Here is a 19,976-nt window from a genome sequence, read left to right as displayed (position 1 = left end):
TTTTTTTTGTCGGTCGTGGGGCTTGAACTCTGGGCCTGGGCGCTGTCCCTCAGCTCTTCAGCTCAAGGTGAGTGCTCTATCACTTGAGCTACAGTGCCACTTCCAGTTTTCTGGTGGTTTATTGGAGATAGGAGTCTCATGGTCTTTCCTGCCCGGGCTGGCTTTGAACCGCGATCCTCAGGTCTCGGCCTCCTGCGTAACTAGGATAACAGGCATGAGCCATCAGTGCCCTGCTGGAAATTTTGTTGTTTTTTTTTTAAAGCACTAAGTTGCTGGAAATTAGATGGGGAGCTTTTTAAAAATTATAGATACCTATTTTTTCTGTGGAAGAAGAAAGTGTTTTGTGTTTTCAGTTTCAGCTAAATCTTGAGTATTTTCTGTATACTTCTGCTAAAAGAAGCAGTGTTTTTTCTAGAGTGTGTTTCCGTTGATTGGTTTGAAAGAATATTTACTGAATCAGGTGCTGGTGGCTCACTCCTGTAATCCTAGCTACTCAGGAGGCTGAGATCTGAGGATCATGGTTCAAAGCCAGCCTCGGCAGGAAAGTCTTCAATAAATTAGAAAAAAACAGAAATGGTACTGTAGCTCAAGTGGTAGAACTCTCACCTTGAGCTGAAGAGCTGAGGGACAGTGCCCAGGCCCAGAGTTCAAGCCCCACTACCAACAACAACAAAAGAAAGCATATTCACTGACCCTCTTCTGTGATCCAGACACTGCATTAGCTCAGGATACACAGACATGGACAGCGAGGGGGAAACAGGCATGGACAATGAGGGAGTGGACATAGACAGCCGAGGGGAAGCAGGCCTGGACAGCGAGGTGCAAGTGGACCTGGACAGCACAAGGAAGGCAGGCATGGACAACACAGAGGAAGCAGGTGTGCACAGCGTGGGGCTGTGTCCTGGGGAGCTCACTTTCTTGAGAGGCAGAGACACATAATTAGTCAGTTAATGAGACCGTTTTAGACAGGGCGCAGTGTGTGGTAAGTGGTGATGAGGAAGGCTGTCCGGTGAGTTTTAGGTGGCTTCAGGAGCATTGCTGAGATGCAGTTCCCACAGCTTAGAGTGCACTCCCTTATCAGTATGCACCAAGTGTTCTTTCAGGAACTCGCTGGTTTGTGCAGCTATCATCAGATTCAATCTTAAGCTTCTTTTGTTCCTAACCAGAAGACCCTGCTGCTCATTAGCAGTCCCTTTCTGACCGCTCTCCTTTCCCTGCTGTTTATAGCAGGGGCTGACTACTACACTTAGACTCTCCTGCCCAAGCGTGTCAGATCAGTGGAATGTGCCACGAGCGGTCTTCTGTGACTGGTTGCCATGCAGTAGTCATTCTTTTACATTGCCAAATAATGCTCCATTGTGAGGAAATACCACATTTTACCTACTGTCATGGACATTTGAGTTGTCCCTACCTTCTGGTTTTTATGAATAGCGCTGTTGTGAATCGTCCTGTGGCATCATGGGGTCAGACTGTGACCAGCAGACATGACCCGGAGCAGTGTGTGAGGCCACCAGCCTCTCCAGTCCTCAGCGGCGCCCCTGAGAAGTAGTGCCTCCGTGTGATTCTGATTTATAGTTCCCTAAGCATTACTGGCCATCTACCTATTGCTGATTTGGGGAAATGTCTATTTAAATTGTGCTCTTTGTCTATCATTTAGTTTTATGCAAGCTGTTTGTTGAGTTGGCAGTCCTAGGGTTTAAACTCAGGGCCTCATACTTGCTAGCCAGGTGATTTTTAACGTTTGCCTCCCAGCGGAATCAACTTCTTGCCCAGGGCTAGCCTTGGAATGTGAGCCTCCTCCATACATCTACATCCCAGACTTTTTTTAAAAATTAAGATGAGGTTTTCCTAAATTTTTCCCCCAATTGGCCTCAAACTGAAATCCTCCCAATCTCCACCTTCCTAGTTTCTGGCATTACAGGGATAAGCCACCATACCCAGCTTTTTAAATTTTTTTTTTCACTGTGGTTCGGGGTACCAAATATGGGGCTTTGTGCGTGTTGGTCAATCACATTATCACAGAGGTATACCCCCAATGAATCCTTTTTATTTCTGCATGTAAGTCTTTTGCCAGGTACATAATTTTCTATTTTTTTTTTCATTTTGCTCTCCTTACTTCCTTCCTAGGATGGTACTCTGCCACTTGAGCCATACCTCCAGCCCAGCTTTTTGTTGGTTATTTTGGAGATGGAGTCTCACAGAGACTTTTCTGTCTAGGCTCTATTTGAACTATGATCCTCCAGGATCTATATAGCTAGGATTACAGGAATGAGACACTGGCAACCAGCTCAAATGCTTTCTGACATCCTACACGTTCTTTCCACATTCTCAGCTGTGTCGTTTGCCACACAGGAGTCGTTAATATTGATGGCATTCAATTTTAGTCTTGCAGCTTAGCATTTGTATCTAAAATTTATTCTTCCCTCGACACCCTGTAAGATCCCCACTGCAATATCTAATCAGACTCTTTACCTGGTCCTCACTCTAGGGAAGTCACTGCCTTTGCCCTGGCCTGGAGTGCTTTTTGAACACCCTGCAGTGGTTCTGGCTCTGCTGCTGGCTTCGGGGCCAGGCCTGTGACACTTGTTGTAGGTTCTTTTTTTTTTTGGGGGGGGGTTGATCGTGGGACCTGAATTCAAGGCTAGCACTCTACCACTTGAGCCACAGTACCACTTCAGGCTTTTTTTGCTTATGTGGTATTGAATTGATCCCAGGGCCTCATGCATGCAAGGCAAACACTGTACCACTGAGCCACTTTCCCAGCCCCTTGTAGTAGGTTCTTATACCTAAGAGTGAGAAAGCTGATTCAAAGGGGCTTCACTTCTCACATCCCATGCCTCTGCAATTCTGCTTGAATTTCTTTCTTAGAAAGTCTTCCCTTCGTTTCCCTCTCTTCCCTTCCCCTCCTATCTCCTCCCCTCCTTTTTCCTTCCCTTCCTTTCCCTTCTGATTGCATCAACATAGAAATTCTAAAAAGGGGGCTGGGAAGGTGGCTCAGTGGTAGATCGCTTGCCTTGCATGCATGAGGCCCTGGGTTCGATTCCTCAGCACCACATCAGCAAAAAGAAAAAAGCCGGAAGTGGCGCTGTGGCTCAAGTGGTAGAGCTCTAGCCTTGAGCTGAAGAGCTGAGGGATAGCGCCCAGGCCCAGAGTTCAGGCTCCACAACCTGACCCAAAAAAAAAAAAAAAAAGAAATTCTAAAAAGGATACTTGGACATTATTCTTAGATCCTTTTCCATATCCATTTTGACTTTTGTTAATGTCCATGGTTCTGAACCACCTAACCCTTATGGAGCAGCAGTGGGCAGGGATATTCAGTGTCCGTATTGCCTTCCCTTTGACTCCCTGAACAAGCAGAGAATGGAGGTCAGCTAGAGGACTCGGCTCAGGTCCACCACAGAAGCCACAGAAGCCATGGCTCTTCCCGTCCACCTCTAACCATCAGCACTCTGTGTTTTCAGACTCGCAGCGTTCACACCTCTCCTCCTTCACCATGAAGCTGATGGACAAATTCCACTCTCCCAAAATCAAGAGAACGCCGTCCAAGAAGGGAAAGCCCACTGAGGGGTCGGTGAAGATTCCAGAGAAACCTGGGAACAAAGTAAGCTGCCCTTCTAGGTGTCCTTCTGGCCCCAGCCTGTATCCAGCAGGGCACGTGGCACTGGCTCTATGTCAGGGCACTCCCCGGGCCGTCAGTGGCCCTGTAGAATGGGAAGTGTCTGTCCTGCCAGTGGCTGAGACAGTTTTCCTTTTCTGGCTATGGCAGCCTCTGGGCACTGTGCTCCCACCGAGGGTGCAGCGTGCCACCCCAGAAGGCCCCATGCTGTCCTGGGACACACACACACACACACACACACACACACAGATGCCGCAGACAGCCTGAGCACCCAGCCCTGTGCTTCAGGGCTTGTGCTCTGAAATGCAAGCCCCTGGAGACCCAGCCAAAGATATGTGAGCCCTAGTAACCTCAGCAGGGCCAGCTGAGCCAGATGTTCTGAAACAGCTGTTGATTTTCATCAACCCCTACCTTCCACCTACACCGGCCATTTCAAGCTCTGTAGGAATCCAGGTTTCCTCTCTTCCAGGAGGCAAGAGACAGATTTCTACCAGAGGGCTACCCTGTCCCCTTGGATCTGGAGCAGCAGACAGTAGAATTTATGTCCACCAGTGCTGTGGCTTCCAGGTCTCAGAGGCAGAAGGTCAGTGTGACATTAAGAATGATGGGGTTTGCCTTGCCTTCCCCTGCAGGACCCTGGCCCGTGGTTTGGGGTGGAAAACACCTCCTGCCCTCACTGCGTCCTCACTGGGTGGCGACTGGGGCCCGGGCTGCTCAGCAGAGCCCTCATCTGCAGAGGGAGCTCAGTAGACACGGCAGCAGCTCGGGGCTTCTTTCTGGGGTGGGTCTGGTATGCTCTTTGGGTCCAGCGGGTACTGGGGTGGGTGAGTCTCACCCTGGCAGAAGCTGATCTTTCCTGGCGTTTAGAAGGGAAGGTTACCTTCTAAGCTACCCGTGCTCTTTTAGCCATCTGCAAACCTTGGGGAATGCAGAGGCCAGGAGCCACCGATGGGGCCTTTTCTGGTTTCGTGCTGAGTGCTTCTCATGTCCTCTTCCTTGGTAATCATTGCAGCCCTGACAAGTGAAAACCTGTCCTGCTGAAAAGGAAACCAAGCTGTAGAGACACCCGTCACACACAAAAGGAGTGAAGGCAAGATTCGAATACAGGCCATCCAATGTCATAATAGTGAATTCCTTTTTTGGCAGTGCTAGGGATCAAAGCCAGCACCTTGTGCGTAACTAGCAAGTGCTCTACCACGAGTGACATTCCCAACCATGTGTTTTTTAGACAGGACTCAGTGGGTAGCCCAGGCTCATTTGAACTTTCAGTCTTCCTGCCTCCACCTCCTGACTGCTGGGATTACACACATGCATCACCACTCTCAGCTGCTACATTTCTACTTTAAGAAATAAAGCCAAGAGCTGGAAAAGTGGCTCAGTGGTAGAGCACTTGCCTTGCATGCCTGAGGCCCTGGGTTCGATTCCTCAGCACCACATAAGCAAAATGGAAATGGCGCCGTGGCTCAAAGTGGTAGAGCTCTAGCCTTGAGCTGAAGGACAGACAGCGCCGTCCCAGAGTTCAGGCCCCACAACCGGACCCAAAAAAAAAAAAAAAAAGGCCAAGCTGGCACTGGTGGTTCATACCTGTAATCCTAGCTACTCAAGAAGCTGAGATCTAAGAATCATTAAGATCATGATTCAAAGTCAGCCCAGGCTGAAAAGTCCTTGAGACTTTTATCTCTAGTTAACTACCAAAAAGCCAGAAGTAGAGCTGTGGCTCAAGTGATAGAACACAAAAGCTAAGGTGGCTCACAGCTATAACCCTACCTACTCAGGGGGCTGGGATCTGAGAATCATGGTTTGGAGCCAGTCCTGGCAGACAGATCTTTGAGACTCTTGTCTCAAATGATATGTGTGCAAAACTGAGCTAGAGTGTGAGTTTCAAGTTCAAACCCAGGGCTGGAGGAATGGTTCAGTTGACAGAGTTCTTGCCTAGCTAGTTTAAGTGCCCAGATTCAAACTTTAGTACTGCCTCCCACACACATACCCCCAAAACCCCCACATTGCTGCCTATGTGTTAGCAGAAGGGACCTGAAGGGCAGAAGGCTCGTTCTGTGTTTGCCAGAGACCTAATTCCAGGTAGAGGAAGCTCAGCGAGGCCTGTGCCTCACTTTGTGATGCTTAGCAGACCATGGAACTGCATTCCTGGTGCCCTGAGAGCGAAAGCCACTCTCCCCCCGGCACTTCAAGCTAACATGCTTTATTAAGCTGTTCAGCCACTCAGTCCTTGAATTTTTTTTTTTTTTTTTTGTCTATGTGTAGTCCTGGGGCTTGAACTCAGGGCCTGGGTACTGTCCATTAGCTTTTTTTGTACTCTGCCACTTGAGCCACAGCTCCACTTCTGGCCTTTTGGTGGTTAATTAGAAATAAGAGTCTCACAGACTTTGCTGCCTGGATTAGCTTCACACTGCAAGTTTTAGATCTCACGCTTCTGAGTAGCTAAGATTACAGGCAGGAGCCACTGGTGCCTGGTTTTCAGTCCTTGAATTTTTTTCTTCATGGTAAATGCTATTTTTATTAAAGGAAACTGTAGACCAAAGTAGATACAAAGCTCCTCAACAAAATTATAATACAAGCAGGGTACCTGCCGATGGCTCACACCTGTAATCTTAGCTACTCAGGATCCTGAGATCTGAGGATTATGGTTCAAAGCCAGCCCGGGCAGGAAAGTCGTGAGACTCCAGTAAACCACTAGAAAACTGGAAGTGGCACTGTGGCTCAAGTGGTAGAGCGCTCACCTTGAGCTGAAGAGCACAGGGACAGTGCCCAAGCCCAGAGTTCAAGCCCCACGACCAACCAAAAAAAAATATATATATAATACATAAAATTCAACAATACATTAAAAAGGTTGTATATCAAGATTATGCAGAATTAATACCTCATATGCAAAACCTTAGCACTGGCAATAAAACACATAACACATCTAGATCAATAGAATAGAAAATATGAAGTACAATATCTTTTTTGTCACTATATGTTAGTGGTACAAGAAGGGAGTTCATTGTGACATTTCCATATATGTATACAGTTTATTCCAAACCAACTCACTCTGTCACTGTCTCTTTCCCACCTACAAGTTTCTATCAGTCCTTGATTTATTTTTTCTTTTTGTGCCAGTCCTAGGGCTTGAACTCAGAGCCTGAGCATGGTCCCTAAGCTTCTATTGTTCAAGGCTAATGATCTACCACTTGAGCCACAGTGCCATTTTTGGGCTTTTCCTGAGTAGTTTATTCGAGATAAGTCTCACAGACTTTCCTGCCCAGTTTGGCTTCAAACTATAATATTTAGATCTCAGCTTCCTGTGTAGTAAGGATTACAGGAGTGACCCACCAGCTCCCAGCCAGTCTTACAATATTTTTTTTTGGTCAGTTGTGGGGCTTGAACTCTGGGCCTGGGCGCTGTCCCAGAGCTCTTCAGCTCTAGGCAAGGGATCTACCACCTGAGCCATAGCGCCACTTCCTTCCCAGAGAGTTTTTGAATTTCTAACCTTGCTTTCTTTATTACTGCTAGAGGAGACACTGGAGGAAACATTGAGAAGAAAGCAGCGTTCACTTATTGAGCTGTGTACAAACCCCAGTGGGATTTGGCAGTGTCTGGACTGGGTGTTTGGTCCTCATCATAGCAGTGTGAAGCTGGTACAATTCAAGTGATCAGGGCAAAGCTGTTGCATGTGCAGGACCCTAGAGCTGAAGTGCTGGGAGCCTGCCTCAGAGCAGGGATGGATGGGAGGGGCTGTGCCGCTCATGTCAGTGCTGTTCCCAAGTCCCTTGCCACTTACAGAGGTTATGGGGCCTTCTTGTCTCACCCCAGGTGGCAGGCCTGCCGCCCCTGCCAGAAGCACACACACTCAGAAAGCACTGGTGGACAGAAGTTGGCTCAGAGCACTGCCACCTGCCGAGGTTTCCCTCTGCCCAAGCCCCTGTCCTGTGTTCTCACGCATGCTGCTGTACCTGCGTGGGGCAGGCCTTGTTCCTATCTCCAGTGTGCGCTCATGGAGGCTGTGGCCCAGGTTCACGTTAAGATCTTTTTCCCCACTGCACTCTACTGTCTTTGCAGCTTGGTTTCACTGAGCTGTGCCAGTGGTCTCTTCTGTCTTCGTAGCTGAATTTGTAAACTCTTATAGCCTATAAGATTGAAAATGCTGAACAAACCTGGCAATGAGCCGTGGAGTGTTCAAAAGTGGCCAAGAAAAGGTTGCCGTGAACCCTGACCTGAAGCTGACATCCCCACGCGGGCTATGCTAGCGCAGTTAGCACTGTATAGAAATGGCCCTGGGAGGGTGAGGTCCTCAGTCCTGAGGGTGTTTCCACAGCCACTGGATCCTGGAGCTCTTAAGTGGACTATGAAGGGGTCCACTTTCAGCTCCCTGACTTGGAGTGAAATATAATACGCAGGATAGCTGGGCGCCGGTGGCTCACACCTGTCGTCCTAGCTACTCTGGAGGCTGAGATCTGAGGATCATGGTTCAATGTCAGCCCGGGCAAGAAAGTGCGTGAGACTCTTATCTCCAATAAACCACTAAAAACCAGAAGTGGTGCTATGGCTCATGTGGTAGAGCGTTTGCCTGGAGCTGAAGAGCTGAGGGACAGCACCCAGGCCACAAGTTCAAGCCCCACAAAAAAAAAAAAAGGAGGAAGAGGATGCTGGCAAGAAGGCCTGCGGTGGCAGGGCTGTGGGTGCTCACTATAACTGAGCTCTCTGGACTGGGCTCTGACGGGCCGGAGCCACCTGCTGCTACTCAGCAGCAGAAAGGGCTGTGTGGCATTGCCTTTAATCCATCCCATGGGGCCAGTGTCTCTTACACTGATTTTGATTTCCTCTCCCCTAGCTTAGGCCATATCTGCGTCTGGTGCTTTGCCATCCTAGCAGGGAGTGAGGGCCAGGACTGCAGACGGGATAAGGAGCGACGGTGCCCGTTGGACTCTGACTGCTCTGCTGCAGGGGCGGCAGCCTCAGAGCCAAGCTGCTGTCTCCCACCACCAGGCAGAAGAACAGTTCTGCTCCTTGCCCGCCCAGTTCTTGATTTGCTTACTAAGCCAGCACCTCAGGGGGCAGGGGAAGGGGGAGGCCTATTTCTAAGTCTGTTAGGACTGTCTGTCTGTTCACACAGTAGGGTCATGGATCTTGCTGTGCTGCCCAGGCTGTCTCCAACCTGCTGGGTGCCTCCTGCCTCCTCCTCCTGAGTAGCTGGGACTGCAGGTGTGCATCACCATGCCTAGATCTTCCAGTACATTTTTTTCTTTTTTCACAGTAAGATAGTTTCTCAGTGGTAGCTCAAGGCTGGCCTCAAACTCATTTTCCTCCTGCCTCTGCCTCCCAGCCTTTTTTTTTTTTTAAGTTATAGAAATTGAATTTGGGGCCTTGCACTTGCTAGGCTAGTGCTCTACCCCTTGAGTCACACCCTCAGCCCTTTTTACTTTAGTTACTTTTTGGATAGGTTCTTGGATTTTTGCCCAGACAGGCCTGGACCAAAATCCTCCCAAGTAGTTGGAACCACCACACCCACCCCAGCCCAGCCCTGTAGGGGTTTGATGGATTTCCCTGTGCACTGTTCATCTCCCCAGGCTCCAGAATCCTGCAGACCATGTCCAGATACCATTCTGTCACTCCGCTGTGTGGCCTTTAGATGAAACAGCACAGATGGGAGACCCGGCTCTGCAGGGTAGTAAAGTGCCCAAAAGAGGCAGCTGTAGCCTGGCAGCCATGGCGTGGTCCTCTCCTTCCCTTCCAGACTTTCACATCCTTTGTCTCCATGCCTCAGTATTAGCAGGTTTATAATCTCCAGTGCTGGTTCTGTGTCTATCAAATGTTACCAGTGACTTCATACCCTTGTTTGGTCCTTGGCTTTGATTTCTGTGGGTACACATAGCAGATGCATTAGCCCCTTTCCTGAGAAGGAGCCAGAAGCCCATGTTTCCGGAGCTCAGCCATGGGCCTCCACTCTAGGCCATCCCTGGGACTGAGAGCCTGGTGGAGCTGCCAGGCTTGTGGGAACCCAGGACAGGCAGGGCATGCAGGTGGAGAGCGCCACTCTGAGGTTATATGTCTGGACAGCGATAGCAAAGCCAAAGCACCGCATCCCCAGGCCTATCTAGTGCTGGTCCAGGTGTGTCATTGTACCACTTCTAACCACTGAACTAGCTAGCAGCTGAAGGGCCAGGGATCGCACAGCACTAAGCACATGGAATTTGCTGGAGAGCTCACAGAGGCCATCTGACTGCTGAGTGCTGGTTCCTACCCTGGAGCCCAGGGCTGCCTGGCTCCTTCAAGTTGGTTTGATCTTTCTACAATGACAGGAAAAGCCTCTTTCTGCTCTGAAGTGCGTGCCCCACCCAGGCCTCCCAACCCCAGTTCACACCTTGCAACCCCTTTCTCACTTGAATATGTTGAGACATGTTTTCTTAAGATGTTTCTTGTTCCCTTGCCAAAGTGTCTTCCAGCACTTTCTGATATATCAAGATGGCAGTGTCCCAGGCCTCTGCCTGTCGGCCTGGCTCTGCCTACCTGGCTCCTCCAGCCTGGTCAGGCCATGGTAAAACCGAGCACCCTTGTCCAGGCAGTGAGGGAACCAGCATTAGAGCGAAGGGCTGGGGTCCCTGAGGCCTGGAGAACAGCGTCAGGGATTACCCGCAGAATCCACACTCGGGACCTCTGGAAATTATCTGACTGTTGATCCAGCCATTTATAGACTTCCTTCAGATATTCCTATGAAATAAATGCCTCTGCTTCTAAATATTTTTTGGATTTAAAATGGCATTCCCATCATTTTAGAAGAGGTAGTATTCCAACTAACAACTACTTTTTTTATACTATTTCTGCCTCTTTTGTTGTTTTGGGTCATGGGGCTTAAACTTGGGGCCTAAGCACTGTCCCTGGGCTCTTTTTGCTTAAGGCTAGCACTCTATCACTTGAACCATAGCACCACTTCCGGTTTTCTGGTGGTTTATTGGAGATAAGAGTCTCACAGACTTTCCTGCCCGGGCTGGCTTTTAAACCGTGATCCTCAGATTTCAGCCTCCTGAGTAGCTAAGATTACAGGCTTGAGCTACCAGTGCCTGGATATTTCTGCCTCTTGTTTGCATATTTATCAACCCCTGCTCACCACCTTGCCCTCAGTGGCCATCGCCCCACTCCAGAGCCTTGGGGCACAGCCGGCTCCCTCCTCACAGTTTCTTATTCCACTATTCTCACATAGATTGGATTTTTTGGTTTGTTTTTTGCCAGTTCTGGGTCTTAAACTCAGGGCCTAGGCACTGTCCCTGAGCTTCTTTTGCTCCAGGCTAGTGTTCTGCCACTTGAGCCACAGCGCTATTTCCAGCTTTTTCTGTGTATGTGGTACTGAGGAATTGAACCCAGGGTTTCATGCATACTAGGCAAGCACTCTACCACTGAGCCACCTTCCCAGCCCCTTCTCACATAGATTGTCTACTTGAGTTCTCACTCCACTTCCCTGCCCCTGCTCATGCCAGCTTTGACCTGGGGAGTGCTGATGTCGGGGCCTTCAGAAGGCAAGCTTGGAGAAGAGGAACGACGGGGTGTTGTATGGTTCAAGATCTGGGGTGGAAGGAGAGCTGTGGGAAGCACAGGGCCATGTCATTGCTTTTCCTCCTAGATGGCGCTTGTCAGCAGCCAGTGCCCAGGCAGTCACTGCGTCACGGGCCCCCTTCCCCATCACCTACCTGAGCTTCCCACCCTTCTCAGCTTGGGGTGGGGGTCCTTCAGGAGAAGCGTCTCATTTCACTGAGGGCTGGCTGCAGGCCGGCTTCACAGTGTGGAGGTCTGTTGAGGAGCCTGAAGGGTGTGGTTGGGGCCCTTTTGCCCCCTCAACCAGTTTCAGATTCCCTTGGGTCTTTGGAAGAAAGCCTGGGATTTCTGGATTTTGATTTACTGGACAGACAGGTGCCATGGCTATGGCCCTGGCTTCCTCACACCATCAGGGAGCCATGTCACCACACTCATTATTATTATAAGTGTGGCATCCAGTATGGCTGGTAGGACAGAGGGGAAAGGATTTTCAGGACCTCGGGTGTGGGAGGGAAATTCAGGACTTACTGGCTGCCCTTTCTAGTCCAGCCCCTCTCTCTCTAGGTCTGGCCTCTGTCTCCTTTCCTTAGGAAAACAGTCTGGCTTGGCTTCTGCAGCCAGAACCTTTGCTGTTTGCAGCAATCTCAAACTAGTTGATGGGAAATTTCACTGTCTCATAATAGTTCCGTTTAATCTCTTTCCTCCCTCCTTATGCTTAACATTTCCTTTCAGAACCTGAGCTGGCTGGAAGAGAAAGAGAAGGAAGTTGTCAGTGCCTTGCGCTACTTTAAGACAATTGTGGACAAAATGGCTATTGATAAGAAGGTACTGGAGATGCTTCCAGGGTCCGCCAGCAAGGTGCTGGAGGCCATCTTACCCTTGGTGCAGACCGACCCCCGGATCCAGCACAGGTGAGTTGCCCCGCAGTGCTCAGCGGGGGCAGCAGTGGAAGGAAGGCTGAGGCGCCTGGGTTTGGGCACTAGAAGTACAGGTTTCCAGGAACAGTGGAGGCTATCCTGCTCGCCAGCTCTACCTGGCTGCTTCCCAGCCTTGAGATCACTGCTCCTCCTGAGGCCTTGACTCAGGCTGGTCTCTACCATCCCAGGAGATGAGGCCATGTTGGAGTCTGTGCTCACTTCTTTGTGTGAACTCACAGGCAGCAGTCACATAGATTTTTTTTTTTTTTTTTGTCAGTCGTGGGACTTGAACTCTGGGCCTGAGCGCTGTCCCTGTGCTCTTCAGCTCAAGGCGAGCGCTCTACCACTTGAGCTACAGCGCCACTTCCGGTTTTCTGGTGGTTTATTGGAGATAAGAGTCTCACAGTCTCTCATGCCCGGGCTGGCTTTGAACCGCGATCCTCAGATCTCAGCCTCCTGAGTAACTAGGATTACAGGTGTAAGCCACCAGCGCCCAGCTAGTAGTCACATAGATTTGGAGTTCATTTCTCTCCTGTGCCTTCAGTCCCCTAACATACCTAACCACTGCTTCTTATGGCATCCAGTACTAGCACAAATTCTCACCAGCTTAGGCAATCAGCCAGAAGAGGCAGAGAAGAATCCCGTTAGAGCACGGAGTATGGGAGCACCTGCCTGTGCCAGGCCAGGCTCTCCCAGGCAGTGTGGGAGCTGCAGTCAGACTTTGCCCCAGGAAGCTTTTGTTGACTACTGAGGCTTTGATTGCTAGACTGCATTTTCTCTTAAAGATCAGCGCGAGAACCTTGCCTGGATTCATTGTTAAGTATAAAAGGAAAAGCGGTTTTAAGTGCCATCTCATAGCCTGACAGGAGCTTAGGGTTTGGGTTTGGGGTTTTGTCCGTGGTACCTATTCGGGATCAGTGCATCTTTCTTCAGTTCCTCCATCTGGCTTTGTGTTCACCTAGCCCTGTGAGACTGAGCTCTTACAAGCAGCTTTCAGAACTTGGCAATGAAGTTCACAACTTTCTTCTTCTGAGACATAGAGTAGTAATTGGTGTCTTTGTTTTCAAGAAGCTCTCTGCTGGGGAGACTTTGACCCTGGAGTTTTTATTGACCCCCCCGGAGATTGTGGTCTTTTGGCTAGAAGCTCCCTGGCGCTGTTGGTATGGCTTGGTCTGCTGCTGCCCGCACTGTTGCTGTCTCTAGTTTTATTCCATGCCTGGCTCCTAGGCAGCCTTGGTGCCTGTCTTCTTTAGAGAAAGAGCCTTATGTTGACATTAACCACGATCAAATGTGTGGATGGTGTTGTTATCCCTCTGTTCTCATGAGATGATCCCACTAGGAAAGAGTTCAAATCCAGTTGGAAACTTCTGGCTCACCATCAGGTAACAAGTGCTGACAGTGGTAGAGTGCAAGCTCTGTTGGAATTGAAGCAGAAGGCTAGAGAGTGGTGGTCCCAGCTACCTGGCACAGACATGCTGGAAGCCAATCTATGGGAGAGGCAGGAGCTGGATTTGTTGTCGGGAGGAGAGTCAGAGAAGGAAGGACCTGTGGCCTAGGTCAGTGTATGTCCTGGGGCTGGGGAGCCAGGGAAGCAAAACAGGGCCTTGACCTGCTACCTAAGCACAGAAACCTCTGGGAAAGTGCGTGGAGTTGCTTTCGCTAATCCCAACACAGTGGTTGCCACTAGGGTTTCTTCCTGGAGTGGGGGCTGGAAGCTCTGCCCAAGAGGGTGCAGGCATGTACCTACCTGTTCATGCAGCCACAGAGAAGGGGTAGTTGAAAAAGGTTATTTAGTGCCCTTATCTCCTTCCAGGAAGAGCTAAGGCTAAAGGCAAGTGCCAGGGCATAGCCAGGTGATCTTGGGCTAATCCCACGTAAAGGATTTGCCTTTTGGAATTGTCCCAAAGCTGATGAGTGAAAGAACGTCCTCAGATGTTTCTGTTCTTTCCACTGTCTCTTCCTCCATCAGTGCAGCATGTGAGTGGGAAGGGGCTTTCCTGCCCCTCTGCAGCTGCCTTCTAGCAAGCAGGTCCCTGGCTACCTCGCCTGAGTTCCAAGGACACAGCTAGTCTGTACTGAGTGAGCAGCCAACTTGGGCTGTAGCGGGAATGCAGGTTTCTCCTGTGAGAGCCACTGTCTGTGCATTAACGGCAAATGGCTTTGCTTCATGAAGAATGGGCCAGTGCTGGGTCTTGGTACATGTCCCCAGTGACCTTTGTCCCTCCTAGTCAGCCCCTTGCCACGGGAAGACTGGGCATGAAGGCTCGTGGTGGGAAGGGTGCTGTGGGGAGTGGTTGTTTCAGAGCTCCAAGCAAATAGCAGCCTAGATGCTGGAGAAATGAAGTGTGAAATTACCGCCTGGGTGTGCACCCCCTGCAGGCCAGGATAGAAGGCTTTGGCTGCATTCATGCTGCATATATGCTCCACATGGCTGTGGATCCCCCTTCCGACGGGAAGGCCCAGAGCCCATCCTCCGCACCTGTCTCTCCATGGTCTCCTAGCTGATTCCCCGGCCCTCCCCGTCCTCAGGGACTGGGGGCTTGCTTTCCTTCCTCCAACTCCTCTCACTCTTCCTCTGCTATAATGCATAAGTCTGAAGTGGAAAAAAAACTTTCAAAATTCTTAAAGAAAATTATTTTCAGTATTTGAGATGTAGAACATGTAAACGTTGTGTATTTTGACTACTACTCTACAGAGTACTGAGGGTGCCTTCTTGGCATCATAGTGAGGCTGGAAGTGTACACACACACACACACCCTGTATCACCACCCTCACACATCTCAGGCCATCTGGAAGTGCACACACACACACACACACCACACACACACACACACACACACACATACCCTGTATCACCACCCTCACACATCTCAGGCCATCTGGAAGAGCACACACACACAACACACACACACACACACACACACACACACACCCTGTATCACCACCCTCACACATCTCAGGCCATCCCGGGCCACCTCAAATCTGACTCATTATTCTTGAAAGTCTTTCCTGCTGTGGCCCTCAGGCTGCTCAGCCATCATTACAGGGCTGAGGACTGCAAGCTCAGTGTGGGGAGGCGTCTCTGACAAAGTGCCATCTCTTCTGAGCTCATGGCTGCTCCATTCCGGGGTCCCACTCACTAAAACCTCACAAACCTATTGGCTCCTGTGATCTGTCCACAATAACTTTCAATCTCATTTAAAACAAGAAGCACGCAGCTCTGGCTCAGACCAGTGGCTGGCAGCTTGAAGGAGGGAAGACTGAGTGCTTTGTAGGCAATCTTTATAGATTCTTACATGCAGGGGTGTGAAGCCAGAAGAAACTACTGTAATGGGATTTTTATGTTATATATGGGAAATGAATTTTTTTTTAACCAGTTGTAGGGTTTGAACTCAGGGGCTGGGCTCTGTCCCTGAGCTCTTTTGCTAAAGGCTAGCACTCTACCACTTTGAGCCACAGTGCCACTTCCGATTTTTGAGTAGTTAATTGGAGATGAGAGTCTCACAGGGACCTTTCTGCCCAGGCTGGCTTTGAGCTGTGATCCTCAGATCTCAGCCTCCTCAGTAGCTAGGATTACAGGCGTGAGCCATCAGCACCCAGGTTAGAATATAAAGTTCCACAAAATCTTTGCTGGAGGTCAAAAGGCCAGGAGAGATTAGCTGAGTGTGGTGGTGCTCGTTGTAATCCCAGCACTCTCTCAAGAAAGAGAGAGACATGGATTTTTACCAAATGAAGAGAGAAAGAGGGACACTGTAGCCACTGACAGACTGGTCCTTTGCTACGTAGGTAGGTTTCTGAAGTGACTGTCCTGCTTTCGATTTGTTTGTAACATGTCTTTACAAACCCTTCTTTTCATTCTAGCTCAGCCCTCTCCTCCTGCTATAGCCGGGTGTACCAAAGTCTTGCCAACCTCATCCGTTGGTCTGACCAGGTGATGCTTGAAGGGGTGAACTCAGAGGATAAGGAGACAGTGACAACGGTGAAGGGCGTCATCAAGGCCGTGCTGGACGGAGTGAAGGTACTGCGTGGGCTCCAGACCACCAATCACTCATAAACCTACCACATCAGAATGATCGTCTTCTGGTAGCCAAAGTGCGGACCTGCCTAGCCCAGGACTCCTCCATCCACAAATCCCTCCATCACCACTGGGGCTGAGCACACTTACAGCTAGACAAAGACACAGTGGAGGCGGGTTTTGTGTTGGCATTCAGCAGAACTAGTATATCACTGCTGCCTTTTCATGTTGCAGACATGTTGAGAGTCTCCATAGCAAAGCATGATTGAGATGACCTAGGAATGAAAGCATCTATGGGCTTGATTTCCCTCATGCTGTCTGGGTATTTGCTATCCAGGGAAGTCAGAAATGGCCTGCGAGGAAATTAGTAATCATAGTTGAGGTAGAAGCAAAGGCCTTAGTGGAGCTGGGCCTGGGGGACAAGCCCTAATGAGAAAATGAGCCCCAGTGTTTGAGGAGCAAGACAGGTAGAGCAGGGACAGAGTGAGGGTCAGTCAGGGCTGGGCATGGTGGGCAGGGAGGACAGGGAACCTGCTTTAGGTGGGGCTGTGCCATGCAATGGAAAGAGTGACCACTACTACTTGCTGTCTGTGGACTGGAGCCATTTGCTTAGCTTCTCTTTAGTTAATAATCCATAAAGAGTTAGCCTGGGCTGGGAATGTGGCTTAGTGGTAGAATGCTTGCCTAGCATGCATGAAGCCCTGGGTTCAATTCCTCAGTACCACATACACAAAGGCAGAGGTGGCGCTGTGGTTCAAGTGGTAAAGTGCTAGCCTTGAGCTGAAGAGCTGAGAGACCATTCCCAGGCCCTGAGTTCAAGCCCCAGGACTGGCCAAAAAAAGTTAGCCTAACAGTACTGTACATTGCAGGGCTACTGGAAGGATTAAATTAGTTAATATATGCACTGCTTTTAGAACAATGCCAGATACATACTGAGCACTCAGGCATTACTAGCTACTAAGTATACAGTGCTCAGCGCTTGCCTTGAAATGTGGCTGGGCCCTCTTCCTTTCTAGATTCTTCCAAACAAAATTATAGCTAAGACCTCTGCACTGAGGCACAAAAGGTTCCTTCCCAACTCACCAGACTCCAGATTCCTGGAAACCGCCCCCTTGCGAGCCACTCCCCAGAGCTCTGGGGAGCAGGACTAGGACCCCAAAGGCTTAAACCACAGAGAGAAGGCTATGGAGCATTGCTTACATGACATGTCTCTCCCAGATGGACTCTTAGCTAAAGTCCCCGCAGCTCCCCATCTCCAGTACCCTTTAGACCAAGGTCGTATGGTCTCTTCACCCCAGAGAGTGGTCAAGTTCTGTTGTCGGCTTTTGGCAGAGAGACTGAAAGGCATAACCAGGACTGCTGTGCTGAGTCCAGGCTATCGCATCATGCTGTGGCATCCCCCACGGTCGCTCATGTCCGCGTGGTCTGTGTGCTGCAGCGTCACGCAAGTCCAGCCAGCTGGCCCTGCTGTTCATGACTGCTTCTAGAAATGCTATTGTTGGAAATGATTTTTCAGGTGACATTGTTGTGTTTCCTCCCACCAAATCCATTCTGATGAGGTGTTCAGAACAAGTTAGAACAACTAGAGCGGAAGAAAGCGAGTTTCCACACAGCCTTGTGGCACAGCCAAGTGGAATGTCTCTGTGAAATCATTAAAGCACCATTGTATCGGTGCAAGGCCTGTCGGAGAGAAAAATTTACAATTTTTTCAGTGATCAGAGAACACAGAAAAAGAGACAGAGTATCTATGGAGTTTGAAATTGTCAGCGTCTAAGAAAACAATTTTTCCCCAAGTATCTTACAAATATTTTAGCCAGGACAAAGATACTGTAGGTCAGAGGCTCTAAAAATTGAGTTTTGTCTCATTTATTTAAGAAACACTTAACAAGAACCTTCTGTGTGCCCCGGTCATGGCCCTGGCCTGAGGGAGTTCACAGCTAACTGCAGGGGAGGAAGGACCATAAACAAAAGTTCACAATTGTGTAAGACGATGCCACAGGGAGAGAGAGTGGAGAGCGCGCAGGCGCTCCAGGCTCCAGCGGAGGCACACAGCCTGCTGCTTGCAGGGTGGTCGGCCTCCTTCCTGAGACGCAGGCCAGGGCCTGCAGGGCGGCAGGCATGGACCTGTGCTGCTGGAGCCTGGAAGGCTGTGAAGAGTGTCCGTGTTGGCATTGTTATTTATGTCTGTGCTAGTGACAGCGAGCACTCACCGGCTGCCCGACCCTGTGCGCTCGTTACTCACTCACCCTCACCCTCGCTAAGGCTCCTCCGCTCACACCTCCTGCTCTCCCAGCCAGGCCCCACTCCCTAAAAGCCTGTGTCCTGGGGTGTGAGCTGTAGGGCTGGGCGGGGTACCACTGATGTGGTCACCCCACTTGGAGGAGGAATGCTGGCACGTTCCTCAGTTCTGACTCACCATCTTTCAAGTGGCTACTTCAGTTGAACGGAATTTTTTTTTGAGGGGGGGAGGGAACTTTACAAAAATGTTTTAAAAGCAGCTTACTTTGTTTTTGTTCCTGAATGAGTAATAGCATTTGTCAGTTAAACCCTCGCATAAATACCGCTTGCTAGCTATGTGGCCTTGGACCAGCTATTTCTCTAGGGTTCCTATAGTTCCTTAAATACTTGCCCTGAAGGTGTGAAGACAGGCTAGGCTGATGGACACCCAGCGAGTGCTGGGCGCCGTGGAACGCCTGCTCCCCTGCCAGTCCTGGTCGGCAACTGTGGCTCCATTCCAGGTGAGCTTAGAAATGTGAGCCCTTCCAGCCTTCCCACTTCAGCATTGCTGTCCTCTGACCTCAGGCAGGCTGCTCTCCACCCCGCCTTGCACTCAGCTTGGCCTGGCCTAGGCCTTCAAGAAAGAATGAGGGTTGGGGGGAGGGAGAGAGGAAGACAGAAGGAAGCAGGAGAAAGAAAGAGGGAGAAAGAGGGAAGGGAGGCAGGGAGGAAGGGCTTTCTTACACTGTAAGGAATGTTTTCTGACCATCTGTTAGGATTAAGTCTGAAATGAAAATTGTAAATGCAAAATGAAAGTAGTAGTGGCTCTGTGAGTGTGTGTGTATGTGTGTGTGAATGAGTGTGTGCATGTGTGGACACACACATGCTGTACATGTGTTAATTCCAGGGCTTGAACTTAGGGCCTTACATTCTCTCAGCTTTTCTTATCTTTTTCACTATTTACAACTGGTGCTCAACCACTTGAGTCCTACCTCCTGGCTGGGTTTTATAGGTTAATTAGAGATGGGTTCTCTCAGACTTTTTGACCTGGACTGGCTTTGAACTGTGGGAAGCTCAGATCTCAACTTCCTGAGTAGCTGGGATTGCAGACATGAGTCACTAGCTCCCAGCTAGCAGTGGCTTTTCAAAAAACAAAATTTCTTATTCCCTTGTGTAAAGTCTAGAGGTAGTCTCAAAGGCCAGTAAGGCCGGGTGCCGGTGGCTCATGCCTGTAATCCTAGCTACTCAGGAGGCTGAGATCTGAGGATCACAGTTCAAAGCCAGCCAGGGCAGGAAAGTCTGTGAGACTCTTATCTCCAATAAACCACTAGAAAACCGGAAGTGACACTGTGGCTCAAGTGGTAGAGTACTTGCCTTGAGCTGAAGAACACAGGGACAGCGCCCAAGCCCTACGACCAACAACAACAACGAAAAAAAAGGCCAATAAGCTGTTTTCAAAAGATGTCTGGAAGAAGTGGCGCTGTAGCTCAAGTGGTAGAGCGCTGGCCTTGAGCTGAAGAGCTGAGGGACAGTGCCCAGGCCCAGAGTTCAAGCCCCACGCCGACCAAAAAAAAACAAAAAACAAAAAATAAAAAATTTGGGGCTGGGAAGGTGGCTCAGTGGTAGAGCGCTTGCCTTGCATGCCTGAGGCCCTGGGTTCGATTCCTCAGCACCACATAAGCAAAAA

At 49.8% G+C, this 19,976-nt stretch overlaps 1 protein-coding gene across 2 annotated transcripts in view; it reads left to right on the top strand.

The window, feature by feature from the left end:
* The window catches only part of Rapgef1 (Rap guanine nucleotide exchange factor (GEF) 1), a 95,827-nt gene that overhangs the window by 35,301 nt on the left and 40,550 nt on the right, over positions 1–19,976 (top strand). For both annotated transcript variants that reach the window (XM_013021419.1, XM_013021418.1), the window contains exons 2-5: positions 3,462–3,601; positions 4,086–4,199; positions 11,873–12,051; positions 15,919–16,075. In XM_013021419.1, coding sequence (XP_012876873.1) covers positions 3,462–3,601; positions 4,086–4,199; positions 11,873–12,051; positions 15,919–16,075 — 590 coding nt within the window. The remainder of the gene's footprint in view (positions 1–3,461; positions 3,602–4,085; positions 4,200–11,872; positions 12,052–15,918; positions 16,076–19,976) is intronic.

The sequence above is a fragment of the Dipodomys ordii genome, unplaced genomic scaffold, assembly GCF_000151885.1.
Source record: "Dipodomys ordii isolate 6190 unplaced genomic scaffold, Dord_2.0 Scaffold55, whole genome shotgun sequence".
NCBI classification, from domain to species: Eukaryota; Metazoa; Chordata; class Mammalia; order Rodentia; family Heteromyidae; genus Dipodomys; species Dipodomys ordii.
This window is presented reverse-complemented; position numbering and strand designations above follow the sequence as displayed.